General features: G+C 35.7%; 1 protein-coding gene across 1 annotated transcript in view; it reads right to left on the minus strand.

The window, feature by feature from the left end:
* TINAG (tubulointerstitial nephritis antigen) overlaps positions 1-18,153 on the minus strand; it is a 175,227-nt gene that overhangs the window by 142,349 nt on the left and 14,725 nt on the right. Inside the window, exon 4 of the mRNA XM_031964710.1 lies at positions 8,103-8,217. Within this exon, the coding sequence (XP_031820570.1) occupies positions 8,103-8,217 (115 nt within the window). The remainder of the gene's footprint in view (positions 1-8,102; positions 8,218-18,153) is intronic.

Below are 18,153 nucleotides of genomic sequence, written 5' to 3' on the forward strand. Positions count from 1 at the left end.
TTCCAGAATCATGTGTTATTGAACAAGCTCCATTATCATGAATATTGAATGATCCAGAATCAATATGGCAGAATAGCAGGACAAAGCTAGGTAATAAACTCTCTTCATTCACTTGGTCTTGCCTAATCCACAGTCCTTTGAGCCATTTCTTTGAGTCCATTTCTTTCTAGACAAGGTCTTTAAGAACAATGTCATCTTTAATAGGATCATTTAAAGGAGCTCATTACTCACAGGGATTCCCTCCTCAACATAAATTCTGCATATGATTTCCTTCATTACAGTGAATATATTTTGCAAACACAAATCCCTGTTTTATGTCTCACAAGAGATTTGTTATCAGATTACTACTGAAAAAAGTTAATTTCTGTTGCTATATTTTCAAAGGAATACTAAGTGATCCTTATATGGATGGCAGATATCTTGCTGTATGAGCTTGCAATGGATTACAGAAATGAAATAAACATCAACAATAATAATTTTATCCAGAAGTCTAACCAGAGTAAATTAAGTAACACAAAAAAGACCCAACAAGCCTAGAAGGCAAGGATCTATATATGTGTCAATGGGAAAAAATGACTGCCAAAAACATTTTACTGAATATAAATTGACCTGTAAAATCTTATGCAGAATGATAAATTGTAATGAGTTGAAACTCGAGTTGATGCGCTGAGGTCCCAAGCAGGTGAGGCTAAATAGTAATTGGACCATACTCTATTAATATATATGCTTGGAGAAAGAATGGCCCTCGCCCACCCTTTGTGCAAGTCCTGATGGGTTGCATAGGAAATGATGATTTTGGTGGGTGGAGGCAGAGGGGCAGGAAGAGAAGCAGAGAGAGAGCTGGCATCTTGTTGTAACTGTTCCCATTGCTATCACGATCCCTCTTTCACCTCTGATCCCCCTTCACCTCCAATTCTTCTTCACCTCCACAGAGAATAAAGATCAAAGACTTTCCCTTAACCTGAATTCCTGACTCCAGCTGATTTTAAATACACGGTCATCACAATTAATGATAATTATGAGCAGAACCATTTCATAGAAAAGAGATGGACAGTGAAAGGGAAAAATAGTTCAAAGAAAGCTTGTAAATATAATCAATTGAGGAAAGTTATCCCACAGGCAATCATAGATGAAAATGGAAGATTATAAGAAGAAAGAAATAAAAAAGAATTGTGGAAAAAATTATTAAACTGTTTTCTCCTTCAAAGACAGTGGAACCACCTCACTTAGACCCTAACATTACAGTCTCATAGAAACTTACAGAAGAGATAAAATGGAGCTAAAGAGAATCAAAATGAGAAAATAAATTGGATTATAAATTCTATCTCTGATGGAGGTTATAAAATTGTGAAATTATTGCTCAATCTTTACTAATACTTAAAAGTGTGGCCATAAGAATAGCAATAATAATAGATACAAACATGCATACACACATATACACAAACATTTACCATATATTCAAAAGCATAGAGAGATTTTTGCATTCATAAATGAAGGACCTCCTTGAGAAGGTTTTTGTGTGTGTGTTGAGAAAAAACATACTTTTAACATGAAATATTCATCACTGAATCATATCTTTAAAACATCACAATTAACTTAAAGATGGAGAGAATATAAGGTCCGATTGTGTTTATTGCTTGTTGATAGTGACAAAAAGTTGGTAGAATGTAATGAGCCAGAATTCTGGAGAAATATACTTGGTGCAAGGATTCTTACAAGAAGGTTTTAACTCAGTGGAATTGATAATACAATGGTTATCTAGTTTAGCATGGTAATTAATAGTTCTCTAGTTCAGTATGATTAATTTAATCTTACAACAAATAATGGTTCCCTAGTGATATAATGATTGGCTTATACTCAGTATGATGAATGAATTTAATTGTAATAGATTATTTAAGAGGTCAGAGTCAGACCTAGAGGACTCAAACAGACTCAAAGACAAAGACTCTCCTGGTGGCTGGCCTGTCCTTCTTCACTTCTCCACTGAGACCAAGGCTGGTCCCAAGGCTCTCCAGAAAGCTAGCCCGAACATTACAGTAGAACAGAAAACTACCTTTCAGGTCTATAATAGTGCATATTCAATTCATCAAATCCAATCAAAGATAAATACCACATACAATCTTTCAATTTTGACTTTCATATTCAATCAATAATGATTTTAAATAGTTGTCATGTTTATGGCCCAAGACAAACATGAGCCCTACTCCTAAAACTAAGACAAGGCAGAAAGGACTAAAAGTGAGGGAGTCACCATTTCCTAGCAGGCAAAAATTGTCATATATTATTGGGGTTTTTTGATATGTATCACATTGATTATATGCACAAATACCAGCTGCATATAATTTTAGTATAATTGTCATATTTTAGGTACCTAAATGAGCACTGTGCTATATAGTTGACATAGTAATTATAGCTGGTCAAGCAAATCCTCTGTACTTGCAGTGCACTGCATATTCTAAATTTATGGACCACTTGACAATTTATGGGCTTCACTAATAAAGATAAGATGTAGTACAAAAATCAGAGAAATCAAATTTGAACTGGAGGTACAGGTTAGCATATATAAAATACATCAGGTGAAAGGGATGGGTATGATGGGTGTTTATAATAGCTATTTAAAAGACAGAGTAAAAAGAGAGAGGGAAATGGAAATGATAGACTGAGGAGTTTCTCTTTCAACCCAGTCTACATTTTATGTCAATGTCCTATTTCATAAACAATAACTAATGTGGAAAGAAGTAGTCAGAGATTCCTGATAGTGACAGCTAAATAGAATTGCTGAGATGAAAAGCGACAGAAAGAACCCAGAAAGGAAGTACCAAGGAATCATTAGCCAAATCAAGAGTTACTGGCTGCTTTAGGATATTTGATAATCCTGGCATGAAGACAATATATGAAGTCTTGCATTGGGAAGGTTTGAAGCTCAGAAGGCGAATGAATGAAGTTGAATTTTGGCATCATGAATTGGGTCCTATAATTCCCAAATTTGCGTAATATTTATAGACTTGTGAAAGATTGCTTTATCCTAGGAGAAGCCATAAGGATGTAGTTAAAACATAATAATTGAGTATGTTCCTTTGTTGATTCTATATCTTTGAACAAGAACTCTGTACAATAAAGTATAATAAAGCAATAAAGCTAATAAAGTATAGCTGTTTATTTAGTTATGTGACCAATTCAGTGTCTTTTGGATACTTGCTTGGAATTCAGATAAATAAAGGAGGACCCAGGTTGGTGGTAAGTTTTCTCCTAAAAAGGGACTCAAGAGCTATTCTGAGTGGGCATATTCACATTACGCATATCCCTTAGCCTAAGGAGTACAATCACTCAAACAGAAATAGGTAGATATTAGATTGGACCATCTGCTCTTTAGGAACTACAAAGATCACAGCACTTGACCTAAGTTCCTCTGATACTCAGTGCATCTATCACTAGAGTGGGATGTGGACCTTCCCAGAATATGCCTTGAGTCAAAAATGGGATTTGGTTAATGATTAGCAGCACCTTCTGGGGTAAAATGAAGTATTACTGTAAGATACATTATAACTTGAAGATTCTACTATGTTGTAAGTTTTAAGAGGCTAAGAATATTGTTACACTTGTATCCTTATCATTTTTTTTCTTTCTCTTAGCCTTGCCTTGTAAATAGAGCACTTTATAATTATCTATTGAATTTAATTTATTTGAATTAGATGTTATCTGTTATGTACATATAATTTTGAAGGAAGGAAAAAGCAGTTTTATTTCAAGGTCTAGTCTACATCTCCGTGAGCTCATATGTCAATTAACTTCAACCTCAATCCAAGCCAGTATTTTCTACAGAAATATAATTGATCCAATAGAAAAGTAATCATTAAAATAGCCAATAGTTCAACCAATTCAAACCATTTTCCCACTTAAACATTTATGACTTCCATAGAGCCACAAACTTAAATAAAAAACAAAATGCTCCAATAAAGAATATATGTTTCAATTTATTATAAGAATCTTCAATGAAATAAATTGTTCTCCAGGTATGAGTAGATGACCCAAAGGGATAATGATGATTTGGGGGAGAGAGAAGGGAAATGTCAGTTCATTTATCTTCAATGTATTCTTTCCTTTTTTTTCTTTCTTCTACTTCCAGGAAACCCCAAGATTCTATAGTTCTTCCTCCTTTCAAAACTGCAAGTCCTTCTATTTAATTGATGATATCTTGGAATTAGGAGGAAATAAATTCATTAAACTAATTCCTATTAAGATTCAAATAAAAACTATTGGTTCAGCTTTACTCTCTTGGTAGTATTTACATTTTCAAAGGAAAAGGCTTGTTAATAACCCAAAGGAAGCTCTAATTCTAGACTCACTAGTAAAAGTAAAATGTTATTTTAGTTAGAATAAAGATGAAGAAGTCTATTCTGATTTTACTTTAATCCTATCCATAAACAGCTATCTAAAGGAACTAAACATAAGTTCAGAATCAAAATTTGAAAGCTAAGGCAATGTGATGCACTGGAAAGGATGTAGACCTTAAATTCAACAGGAAAGAAGGTTTAAATTTAGATTCTGACAATTATTATCTTTATAATACTAGCTAAGTGACTTTCCCTCTCTAATTTCTTCATACTTCACTTCTGATTCTCTTGACTTTGAATACTATACTATGCAAGTCTCCTCACTCTGGATGATCACTGAATCCTTGGACTTATACTCCACCCCTGCAGCCCTTTCCAATTAAGTGACTAGAACCAGACTCAGAGACAAGAAGATCTATGTTCTACCTTTGACCTTGATAAGGTCAATCTGTCAATGACACCAAGAAATTCTCTAAGACTGTTAAGTTGCATATAATGCATAGAAAGAACAACTTCACTGGCATTGCCTGTAGCAACCTTTTACAACAAGATCATAATTCTTATCCCATTCCCCAAAAAGTTCACAAAATACTTTGCTAAGGATATAAAGGATATAAAGATGGAAAATTATATATTTTAAATAGCTTATGATATAATGTAGTTTACAATATCATAGACAACATAAGTTGAATTTGGAATTCTAAAACCCAATCATCTTCCAAAAGAGTAGAAGAAAAGTCTAATGCATTACAATGTCAAGGCCAAATAGTATAAATGGCTGACCTTGGAATTGAGAAAACCTGTATTCAAGCCCTGATAAATAACACCTGTATGACCAGGGACAAATAAATTAAGCTTCCAATATTTTCTTTTTTTTAAATTTTATTATAACTTTTTATTGACAGAACCCATGCTTGGGTAATTTTTTTTTACAACATTATCCCTTGCACTCACTTCTGTTCCGACTTTTCCCCTCCCTCCCTTCACCCCCTCCCCCAGATGGCAAGCAGTCCTATACATGTTAAATATGCCACAGTATAACCTTCCAGTATTTTCAATCAATTTTCTAAGATTCTAAATTATAAATTAATTATTAGTCCACAGAAGTGACTGTTACATCAAGAGTTTCCAAACATTGATGAGAAGAGCTGTTTAAATTATAAATCCTAATTCCAATAAAAGCAATCCCATCAAGAGGAACCTAAAACACATGAATAAATGAGCCATCTTAACATCAGAAGCAATAGAAAATATAATTAGACATTTCTACATGAGATATAGTTAGTAATAGTGACTGGAGTTGTGATTTCTTTTGTATAGGGAAAGGCCAGGTGAGGAAACTTCTATCAATGAAGCCTGGCACCTTTTCTGCCACTTAAAGACTTATAGTTGCCTAGATTACTAAAAAATCAAGTGACTTACCCAGGATCACACAGCCATTATATGTCAGAGACAAGACTTAAATCCAAGACTTCCTGTTCCAAGACCAGCTATTTAGCTGCTACACTACACTGCTTTGCTCTAACTTTAAAACTTGTCTTTGAATTGAAGCAAGATTTTAGATTGTTTTGTCTTTAGACAGTCAAGTCAATAGACAGTGAAAATTCAGAATTTTAAATTTATGTTTCAGTCTCCCAGAAAGCATCTCTATCCACACTTGCTGGTCCCAGACACATTGAAAAGACAGAGCTAGGTGAAACTTCTTTCCCTCCTTTCATGGTTTCTTTTCTAACAGGTCTTGATTTTAAGTAGTAACTAGATCTGTACCTTGATTGTCTTAAGAAAACAACTGATAGATATCAGTTGGAAGACTTGGTCAGCTGCAAGACAGAACTGTTTGAAAGACAACCCGTATTTATATGTTAGGAATTTGTTCTAGTTTCTTGAGTAGAAACTTACTTGTGTATTGCTCTCATCATTAAATCCTAACATTTGTGAAAATAATACCAAAAAAAAAAAAAAAACACCTTTGCAATTCTTTGTCAAAAAACTTTTAATAAATTTTTATTTTACTGTTCAAACTTTTGCTAATACTGGCATAACTCATTTGAATAAAGATGAGATTTATACAATGGTTTCAATGTGGAGATGTATAGCAATTAAAGAGTTATTCTAAATGATTTTGATAAACTGTATACCAATTAGAGTTTGTTTGTTTTATTGTTTCTTGTTTAGAGAGAGGATTAGACTTTATAGTAGAAACATCAGGGCTGGAATTTGAACTCTTGTTACATACTAGATATTTACCTCCATCAATTTACTTTGCCTCTCTGATACTAAGTATCCTCAGCTATAGATATAATATAGATATAATAATATTTGTTCCCCCAATAAAGAAATCTTTTAGAAAATGACTTGATAAATTATAAAATATTGTGTGAATGAACTATTAATATTATCAAGCAATTAAACAATCAATAAATATTCATTATTTATTGTAGAAGGCTGAAACCTCAAAAAGGTATGCTTGCATCAGACAACCAAGCCCTTAAGGCTAATTACCTATTTGATGTAAGATAATGATTCTATTAGCATATATTTGGATAAATGGCTCTTCTCACTGTTGGTGCTTACTGAATGTTTGGTGTTAAGATAATCATAGGCAAGGACTGTAACTTGGCGATAGGATAAGGAGGAGAGAGGTTGGTGACTCGGGACTCCAGAATCGAGGATTTTGCTTGTCTGTCTCCTTTACTTTTCCCCCTAAAGACCAAGAACTTTAATTCATCTTGACTCTGGCTGACCCCAAAGCCTCCAGGGAGCTAACCCATACTTTACAATTTACCATGCCTATGTCAAGCTCTCTGTTGGCTCTAGGAATACACGACAAAATTGAAATAGCATTTGCTCTCAGAAGCATTTAGTCTATTTATTTTCTTTATAATAATCTTTAGTATTTCAAAATAACTGCAAAGACAGCTTTCCATATGCACTTCTGCAAAACTCTATGTTCCACACTTCCCTTCTTCCTCTCTTGTCTCTCCCACAGGAAGCAAGCAATGAAATATAGGGCATATTTATTTTTAAAACAGAAATCTATTTATTCTCAAAACTTTAGTGAAGGTAAGACAATTGGAAATTTTCTCTTAGGTATTTAAATTTAGAGAATACTGACATTATTGGCATTCCTTCAAAAGGAGTTTAGGACTCTAATTAAAAAGATTAATTCCTTAAACTAGGAAACTACCACATGGACTTCTTCTATTGATGGTTTCATCATCTTTATCCTGGTCTTCCTGATCTTGGTCTCCTATTGGGGATGAGCTTTCCAGTAATGGCCTCTCCATTTTATAGAGGTTCTGTTCTTCCATCATATTATAATAATAAGCTCTATTTTCTCTCCTCCAAGTGAATTGATTCTCAAAAGCTGATTTCATTTTCATAGACATGAAAAGTATCACTTATAAAACAGATCATGATCATTAGTTTCAAGAATAAATGTATTTCCTTAAAATTAATTAGGATAACTTCATAAAGATGAATTATTTTTCACAGATTACCTAACAACATATATATTTAAATGAAATCTTTGATAACATTTTTCTAATTTGGTATTACTCCATTAATCTTACTCTTCAATCATAAGACTTTATTTGATTGGTTTGGTCATATTTGGTGTCACTGAATTTGCAGGCTCTAAGTTTAATCTCTGACTGATATCATAAATAATGTTTGGGGGGAGCATTTAAAAAAATTGGTTTGGAGCATTACTAAAACACAGAAACACATCATCACCCAGACCTTCAAAAGCAGAGATTGAATACCTACTGTCATTTCATTCATGCTCAGAAGTGTAGGCGAGGGAGGGAAGGTACCAAGTCGAAATTTGTATCCTTCTTCTAAAGTCATTCCCCAAAATTGACTGTAATTGTGAGCCTTCCATCTGCCTCATAAATAGAAGAAGAAAAAATATGTATACATTATACAATACAGTTTTAATACATGCACTTTTATTGATAAGGCTAATATTTCACATTAAAAATTCAGTACTCAAAAGAGAATTTTTGATACTCAGTTTTTATTTTAGAAATAATCAATTACTACATTTCTTTTACATAGCAAGTACATGGATTAATCTCTAAATTAAATTGATTACAAAAATTATAAATGCCATTCTTTAAAACTAAAGATAATGGAAAAAAATAGAGAAACAAGTCTGATGGCATTTTAAAATAGCATTTATACCATATGTTAAAATAAAAAAGCTTTCAGCAAGAAAAATCAAGCAAAAATGTAAGTGTGTATATATATATATATATATATATATATATATATATAATCATGTGTGTGTGTGTGTGTGTATATATATATATATATATATATATATATATATATATATATATTATAGGCCCAATGAGATGATTCTTCTCAATTCTAAAATATTCATTCTTAAATCACTTAATACATTGACATTAAAAGGCTTAATAAAATGAGTGAAAAATGTTTTGCCTTTAAAAATCTTAGGATTTAATGCTAAGGAATCACCTTTAACTCTCCTCTACATGAATCAGTGTGGAATTTATTTTCACATGGCAAATATACACTTATCCAGGGGAACAGATTCTGTTCATTTTACAAAAACAAAAAAGCTGCCTATATTATTCAAGCATATGCCTTGCAGCAAAATCTATTGAAAATCAAAATATTTTCCTGAGTCTTGAAGTCCCCAAAAAATCATGATAACAACTTAATGTACATGTGACTCCTCTTCAATTTTAGGATCATGGATTCTCAGAAGGTGAGATGTCTTAAAGCTATTATTTATCTTTTCACAAAAATTATCTATATTGCATGAGCCTCATGACTACTTAAAGTACAATTTCTAATAATATGCTTGGTAAACCTCTAATTTTATTTTATAATATCTGAGCACTCATAGAATCATAAACAATGTTCAAAGATCATTTTGAGATAGTTTTCATCACTAAAGGAATCACAGGAAGGAAGTCAGTGAATATATTTGTAAAGGGCTGAAACTCTTGAGTTCATACATTGAGGTTTGGATAAGCAAGCACTTAAGATTAATTACCAATTGGACAATATTCTATTAGCATTTGCTTGGAAAATGGCCTGCCCCACCATTCTGTGCTGGCCTGATCGGTTGGTATATAGGGAGATTGGGAGGAGGGAAAAAGGGTAGAGTAAGAAAGCCAGAGTTACTCCTGGCTGGATTGGTGTGGCCATTCCGTTCATGTCCACAAAGAATAAAGATCAAGGACTTTTGCTGATCTTGACTCCTGCTGATTCTAAATTATCCAGAGTGCTAACGCAGTCATCCCATTTGGTGCATGAATGTAGGACCAAGGACCCCACTTTCACTGAAGAAGTCCCTGGTGACCAGGAAATAGGGTGAGTAAACAAACAGGGAACTTACTTTGTTAAGGGCTAAACTTTTTCTGGCTGAAATGGGGCAGATATTGGGAAAAGATTATCTCCCAACCCCAACTCCACCCCCACACCCAACCCCACCCCAAAGGAGATCTGCAGGAAGGATAGTCAGACTGATAGAGACAGCATTTATTTATGACTTGGGAGCAGATTGATGGATTCCTTAGAAAGTACATCCCCTTGGTTCTTCAATGAAGAAGAAATTATGCTATAGATAATTGGAAACTTTAGGAGATCAACTATGTGATTATAATGACAATTTCTAGCAATTTAAAGGGAAAACATTTTTTATTAATGTTTATATTAATAGAAAGATAAGAAAAACTAATACTTCCTTAAAATCCTGCCAGTTAAAAAAAAAGTTTTCAGAACCCGATTGAAATGTGAGAAAAAATAACAAAGCAAAGAACATTTAAAGACCAACCCCCAGAAGAATTTGAAAAGGGAGGTCAAAAGGGTTAATTTTTTAAGGCAACTTCCCTGCCTGAAACAGATAATTGAACCTCCCCCAACTCCACCTTTCCAAAAGGAGAGGGAGGAGAGGGAAAGGGAAGTATACCACCAGATTTCCTTAGAATACCCCCTTCTATGGGTGTGCAAAAGGGAAAAGCAGTAAAGGCCAAGGAAAAATATAATGAAAGTTAAACTAAATATATAAGGAATATTCTGTAAATTCCTTTTTCCCTCAGATAAGAAAGTAGAAAAGCCCTTTTGATTAGAAATTCAAAAGACAAAAAAAGTTGACTCAGGGCTAATAGTTAGTTAAGGTAAATTTATTCAGAATTTGCGGAAATTTAACCCCTATAAAAATCCATAGAAGGGTATTTAGAACCTCCCCAAAACTTTTGGTTTTGAAAATAACTCTTAAACAAGAAAAAAGGTAAAGTGAGTTAAAACTTACAATTAACAGGTATTCTTTGAATCTTTCCAGTTTAATATCCCAAGAGCTAGAAACAATTTTTCGGCATCAAACAGAGCTTTCCCTAATAAAAAAGCAAAAGGGGGAAGCCCACAAAAAAACACAAAATAAATAACCAAAATTTAGGTTTAGTTATAAATATCCCAAGAAATAGGGCAAAAGTAATTCCATTTTAAATACAAAGGATAAAAATTCCCCCCCCCTAACCATTTTTAAAAAAATTGGTGGGTGGACAGAGAGGGGGCAAAAAACGGGAGATTCCGGGTTCAAGACCCGATCGGTTTGTCTCTTTGAGCTAGTTTCTTGACCAGCGCACAATTGCATTCCTTCCCCCCCGATCCCTTCACGAGAATAAAGACCATTTTCCCCTAACCGAATTTCCCACCCCTTGATTTAAAAAACATTTTAATTTGCCCAACGGGTGGAACAAGGACGAAGAAGTCCAGGACCAGAACTGGGGTAGATTAATAGACAAATAAAACATTTTCTTAAAAACTAAACCAGTATTTTTTTTGGCTAAAATGGATAAATGTAGCTAAAGATTTCCTCCCCTTCCCCCACCCCAAGGTTTTTAAAACATGTGCTGATAGAAAGACATGGGTTACTTATAACGGAACAAAGCGGAGCTTTGGGACATTAAACCATCCCCTTGGTTTTGAGAGGAACAGATCCCCGAATAACTGGTCCCCTGGTTGGAAAAAATTCAATCAGAAAAATGGTCCCACCCAACCATCAGGCATTTTTATTTATAAATATAATTCAGTTACACAAAAACCATCCCTAAAGAAAAAAACCTTTCCCTTCCCTTTCAAATTCCATGATATTAAGGAGGAAGAAAATGAAAATTAAAATTTCCCCAAGGGGCATGAACTTAATAGCAATTTACCTTCCCCTAGGGAAGCCCCCCAACCCCAACAATGGTTGTCCCTCCAAACCCCCTCCGGATGAGGAAGGGCATGGGGCTAATACACAACAATTTTAAAACTAAAAGGGGAAAACCAAAGAAAAAATAGGGACATCCGGGACTTACCACTATTTTCCAAATTTTAATCTAACCCTCTTCAAATCCAAAACCCCTTTAAATAGAAATCATTAAAAATCTTAAAAATTAAAATTTTATGAGGCTACATCACTTTTTAAATTGTTACTTTAGAAAGGACTTATATAAAATCTATAAAAGGGAAATTAGAACCGGACAAAAATTAATGTGGGTTTTGAATATATAAATTCTTAGGATACAACCCAAAAAAATCAAATTTTTATTCTTGATACCTTGACCCCAATAAAGGGCCCCATCAAACTCACAACAAAATTATTATTCAAAAAACAAAGAAATTCTCTAATCTATCAAAGGTCTTCATTAAAAAAAAACAAAGGTAAATTTTCCAAAAAAAATAATCAACCCAATACCCCCTTTTTGACTTTTGGGATTTTCAATCACACAAGAACTAATGGGGAAAAATCCTCAAAGATTTTTAATAAAAAACTTCTAAAAAAATCTAATAGGTTGCAAAAAATTATAAATCAAAGGATCCCCACAGGATTAAAAACCTGTCCACAGTTACAAATCCTTTTAACCAACTAAATAAACCCAAATCCCAACTGGTAATAGGGCCTTCCGGCAAGGGACTTCTTAGAAAATTTCAATCCTTTTGTGGAAAAAGGGGCACTAAAGCTCAATTTGGTATAAGGGAAGTAAAAACAGGGTGGGAAAAACGCAACCCCATTCCAAATCAACAACTTCCATTGGGCCTAAAATATAACAAATTCAAAAGGATGAGGGGCCCCCCCCACCCCAAAAAAAAAAAAACTGCACCCGAGACCAACCCAAAAATACCCCAAAAGACAACCAAAGCCAGGAAGCCAATAGGCAAAAATTAAAATCAACACCAAACAATGAGGGAAAAAAGGGTTTGAAAAATTGTTGCCTGAACAACAAACCCCTGGAAGGGTAAATTGTTCCTCCCCCCCATGGATCCCTTGCCTCCCAGGCCATATTACCTTTTACCTCCAAAATCATAAAACAAGTCCATCCAAAAGGGAAAAAAATTTAGAAATACCCATCACCAAACAGGAGACAATTGGGACTTACCCCCGAAAAATAGCACAACCTTACAAACCCTTTAACAGCCTGGGATTCACCAATTTGATTCCAATCACAAACCATTTTACACACACAAAAAACACCATTACTCTATATAAATGCCCCAAAAATTGGAACATTTAACCGGTTAAAAGGTCCGCCCCGTACCCAAAAAACCCTTACGCGGTCACCAAAACCCTTTGAAACACCCCAAAAAACACCCACAGCATCCCCATCAAAACATGAAAAAGGGTAACCTCCCACCCAGAACAAACCCTCCCTCCGGGCGGGCGAAATTAAACCCAAACACAACAATTATTAAAACCAAAACACAACCAAAACAAAAATTTTGGGAAAACCATCCTGGGGGCCGGCTTTTTTGAAGGGTCTCCATTAAAATAACGCAACAAATTGGCAATGGATTCTTGAAAAAAGTTTTAAATTCCTCTTAAGGAAACATCTTCATGGATGCATCCAAACATAAAGGGTTTGTATTAGATCTAACTATAAAGAGAGGTCAGAACCCTTTTTCATCCACTAGCAGAATGAATTACCATCATTCTAGTTTATTATTATCCAAGGAGACATAAATATAAATTGATTCATATTCAGTAGGTGTGGTACAAAGAATTGCCACGCCCAAATAAATTTGAGCCCTAATATATACGCCTTAAGAAACCAAGAGCAAGTGAGAAACATCCGGTAAGATCTATATATTACATGTCCATTCTTAGTGGACTTCAGGTCCATTTTTGATGGTAATTCAAAGGGATGCCTTCTAACTATTTGGTTCCCCTTTTGTTCCAAAAAGTTCAGGCTCTCATTCTAAATATCACGGCTGGCTTTACGTTACTTTGGAAAAAAGAGAGGAAGTTAGAGATAAAGCCTATGGCTTGCCTTCCTTCCATGCTCCTACACTCCTCCAAGGAAGAACCCCGTGGTTTGAGACCCAATGAAATCTGGCAAATGGATGGACCCATTATAAATCTTTTGGTCTCTGTCTTTATCCATGTTTGGTAGACACCTTTTGGGTTACTTTTGCAATGCCAGGAAAAGAGACAGCCCAGTGGTCACTAATTCCTCATAAAGTTTTCCAATTATGGGTGCCCAAACAACAAAAAACAGACAATGGTCCTGCAATTTAAAAACATTTTAAACTTTTGTCAAAGTATAAGATTTTACACCATGGGCATGCCTTTCAATCCTCAAGGACAGGAAAGTGGAAGGAGAAAAGAATATTAGGGACCTCCTCCAAAACAAAAAGAAAGGGGCCCAGGTAACCCAAGAACTTTAAATCTAGCTCTTTATACTGTTAAACCTTTGATTTTTGAAAAGATCACTGACTCCGGCGACAGGGTTTTATAACCCCTGGGTCAGTGTGTCAAACCCATTCTTTTAGATAATTGCCAGGGTGGGAGACCCAGAAAGTGGTGAATGGAAAGGGACCAGATAGGCTAACGTTTTGGGGAGAGGGGTTTGTTGATTCACAGGTGGAGAAGGAATAGATGGGCAACGAGCCATACCTTTGTCCATGAGAGAGGAGGACCCTTTGAAACAAAGGAGAAGACCCAAGAAATATCGGGTGGTTTGTTTGTTGTTACCATTGAAAGAGATGGCAGTTATGGCTTTGACTCATGGACATCGAAAATTGTTGGACTTCAAAAACCCCTTATGAATCATTGATTCTCTGAGACATAAGATTGAAAATTCAGGAATATTTGGATTTCTGAGAAATGATAAGACGTTACAGGACTTAAAAAACTAACATTTTCCCTAAACCTAAAAATAATTTTCGGATTCAAAACTAGGGGATATTGGATTCCCCTGACATAAAAAAATGGACAAAGATTGGTTTTGGACTATTTTTGGGCTGAAGAAGGATATGTGTGACTGTTTTTTAATATCCTCCTTCTAGGACTTCTGGTGATCTTTTCCAACACCATGTTGATTTATATTGTTTGTATTCTGCTACTTGCATGTAAATGTTTGTTACACCCATCAGGCCTGCACTGACAAAGGGAGGGTCATCCCTAATAGCCTTTTATTGTTTATTGCTTTGTAATACCTCCATGCTGATGGGTTTGTGCATAATCCCTTCAAGAAACCCACTACAACCCCCCATTTCCCTTGGTGCTTTTCATCTCCCTTCCTGGGATTCAGATAGGGGATCATCTCCTTTTTAGGTCTTTCCCGGGCCTTTCTAGAAGTCAGGAGGCTTGATCCCTCCTTTTTGGTGCTTTACCTCCTTCCCTGAAAGTTAGAGGCTGTGATACCCCCTTTGAGGGCTCGACCCCTGAGGGTCAGGGGATGGCATGACACCTGTGTTCTAAAAATAAAAGAAAAGGGAGATGTAATGGTCTGAGGTTTGAGTTGATGCACTGAGGTCCCAAATGAGGGCAAATAGTAATTGGCTTCCTATTAATATACAGATTGGAAAGAATTCCCCGCCCACTTTCTTGCAAGTCCTGATGTGTTGTATAGAAATGATGATTTTGGTGGGTGGAGGCAGAGAGGAAGACAGAAGAAGCTGAGAGATTGGCCTGGGTTCGAGACTCGAGTGTGGTTGTGTGGCTGCTGGTCGAGCTATCTTCTTGACTCAGCTGCAAACATTCTATCGCCTTTCCCCCGTCCCTTCACTGAGAAAAAGACTGATGATTTTCCCTAACCTGAATTCTGACTGCTGATTTAAAAATACACGTCTTCCAGAACCCTTTGTTATTTTGTAAATTTTGGACACTACACATGAACTAATGGTGAAAAATGATAAACATTGGGATAAGGAACTTTAAAGAAAATGCTAATGAGGTTTGTAGAAGAATTATACTAGGACTATGCAAAGATGCTCCTTTAGATAAGATCATAAGACCCTGTGCCACAGTGGGCACAAATACCTTTTATAGCCAAATTATGATGCAGACTTCCCAACATCCCAACATGGGAAGACAGGGTCCCTTCTGGCAAGGGACTTCCAGAGATACTCATAAATGCTTTCAATGTGGTAAAGTAGGGCATCTCAAAATTCAATGTTGGCATAGAGACAGAATGAGAAAACATGGGAGAACAAGACCCAATACCCCATGTCCAAAATGCAACAGAGGTTTCCATTGGGCCTCAGAATGTAGACTGATTCAGGGAAATGAGATGAGAGGCCCAGCTCCTAGGCCCCAGGCAAAAAAGACTTGGGGTATGATGGCAGCCGATGCTATATCCAGAGAGTGCCTAGAAGTGCAGTACCCAGACATGACCAATCATCCAGGAAGCCATCTGATGGGAGAAAGAGATTACAATTGGGGAGAATAGAGTTATATGCAGGTGGGACAACTGAGATTCCCCCTGGAGAAGTGAAATCTGTTCCTTTCCAGCCTATGGATCCCTTGCCTCCAGACACAGTAGGCTTGCCATTTCACCTCCTGAGAGTATATACAAAAGAGTGTCTATCAATACACTGATATGGGAAACTGGGGAATGTGTAGATAATATCCCAGTCACTAATACAGGTAGACAATGTGTGACTTATCACCCAGGACAAGTAGTAGCATCAGGTTTACTGATACAGACTCCTAATAAGCAATCGGGTGATAGTTACCCAGATTCTGACTCCAAGCAACAAAATCCAGGAATACACTAGACAGCAGCTGTGACAGCTGACTGACCTATGCATACTATCTATATAAAGGGCATACCATTAGAAGGATTGATAGACACAGGTGTAGATTGTACAGTCATTAGAGGTGCCAATTGGCCCAGTCACTGGCCAAAGATTAAAGCAGAAACCTACATGTCTGGTGTAGGAGGATCAATAGCAGCTGAAGTTAGTGCTACCCCTTTGAGATGGATTTTTAAAGGTGAAACAAGAGTTTTTACTCCTTTTATAGTGGAAAAAAATCCCCATCAATCTGTGGGGAAGAGACATTTTACAACAATTAAGGTTAAAAATAAGTACTTTGGTTTTTTAGGCAGGGCTGCTATTGAAGGTCTGCCAACACTTTCACCTGTTCCTATCCAATGGAAAACTGATACACCAGTGTGGATAGAAGAGTGGCCCTTAGGTAGCAATAAAATTCAGGCCTTATTAGATATAATACAGAAGCAACTTGACCAAGGACACTTACAACCTTCTCTAAGTCACTGGAATTCCCCAGTATTTGTTGTAAGAAAGAAATCTGGAAAATGGAGGATGTTGACTAATTTAAGAAAGGTAAATTAACAGATAGAAACTATGGGAACTCTTCAGCCTGGACCTCCATCTCCTACTCAATTGCCTAGAGAATGCCCTCTTTGGGTTATAGACATTAAGGACTGTTTCTATTCTATCCTTCTAGATAAGGAGGATACAAAAAGATTTGCCTTTTCAATGCCCAGTGTTCACTTAGCTGAGCCTTATAAAAGATATGAATACATGTGTTTTGGCACAGGGAATGAAAAACAGCCCTGCTATGTGTCAAATGTATATTGTTGCTGCTCTTACTCCAGTAAGAAAAGCATTTCTGAAAGTTATGTTATTACATTACATAGATGATATATTGGGATGCTCACCTGAGGAACAAATGTTAGAAGCATGTTTGCAAAAGACCTTAGAAACACTAAGAAACTACAAATTGGACAGAGCTCCAGAAAAAAATTCAAAGACATGCTCCTTTTCAATATTTAGGATATGAAGTATACACTACAGGGCTTACAGTACAAAAGCTGTCCTTAAGAACAGAGAAGCTAAATAACTTAAATGACTTTCAGAAATTGATAGGAGATATCCAATGGATGTGACCAGTGTTAGGCTTGACTACCTATCAATTGCAATTGTTATATGGCATTTTAAGGGGAGACAATGCTTTAAACTCACCACGCCAGCTTACAAAAGAAGCTCAAGAGGGTTTGAGAGAAGTTGAACTGGCTTTATTCAATGTGGTGGAAGAGTCACTCAAAAACCCTTGGAAATATCAGTTTTTGCTACAAAAGAGGCACCCATAGCAGTCTTTCATCAAGGAGACAGTGTGATAGAGTCAGTGAACCTCCCAGCACAACCAGAACAAAGCCTTACTCCTTACCCAGTGCTGGTGGTTAGAATTTTATTAAAGACTATTAAGCGAGCAGTACAATGATAAGACCTGACAAGATATATACCTTTTATACCAATGCACAAATGTTTTTAATGTGTACTGGGAAACCATCCCAGAGTGGAAATTTTTATTAGCCATGGCTCCAAATTTTACATACGGGTCTCCATTAAAGATAACCAGACTATCATATAATTGGCAATGGATTCTTGAAGAAAAGGTTTCTAAAGTTCCTCTTAAAGGACCAACTATCTTTACAGATGCATCCAAATATAATATTGGCACTGTATACTCTCGTGACTTAACTATAAAGAGAATTGTCAGAACTCCTTTTTAGTCCACTCAGCAGAATGAATTGTATGTAATCATTCTAGC

The sequence above is a fragment of the Sarcophilus harrisii genome, chromosome 4 (genome assembly GCF_902635505.1).
Source record: "Sarcophilus harrisii chromosome 4, mSarHar1.11, whole genome shotgun sequence".
Taxonomy (NCBI): Eukaryota; Metazoa; Chordata; class Mammalia; order Dasyuromorphia; family Dasyuridae; genus Sarcophilus; species Sarcophilus harrisii.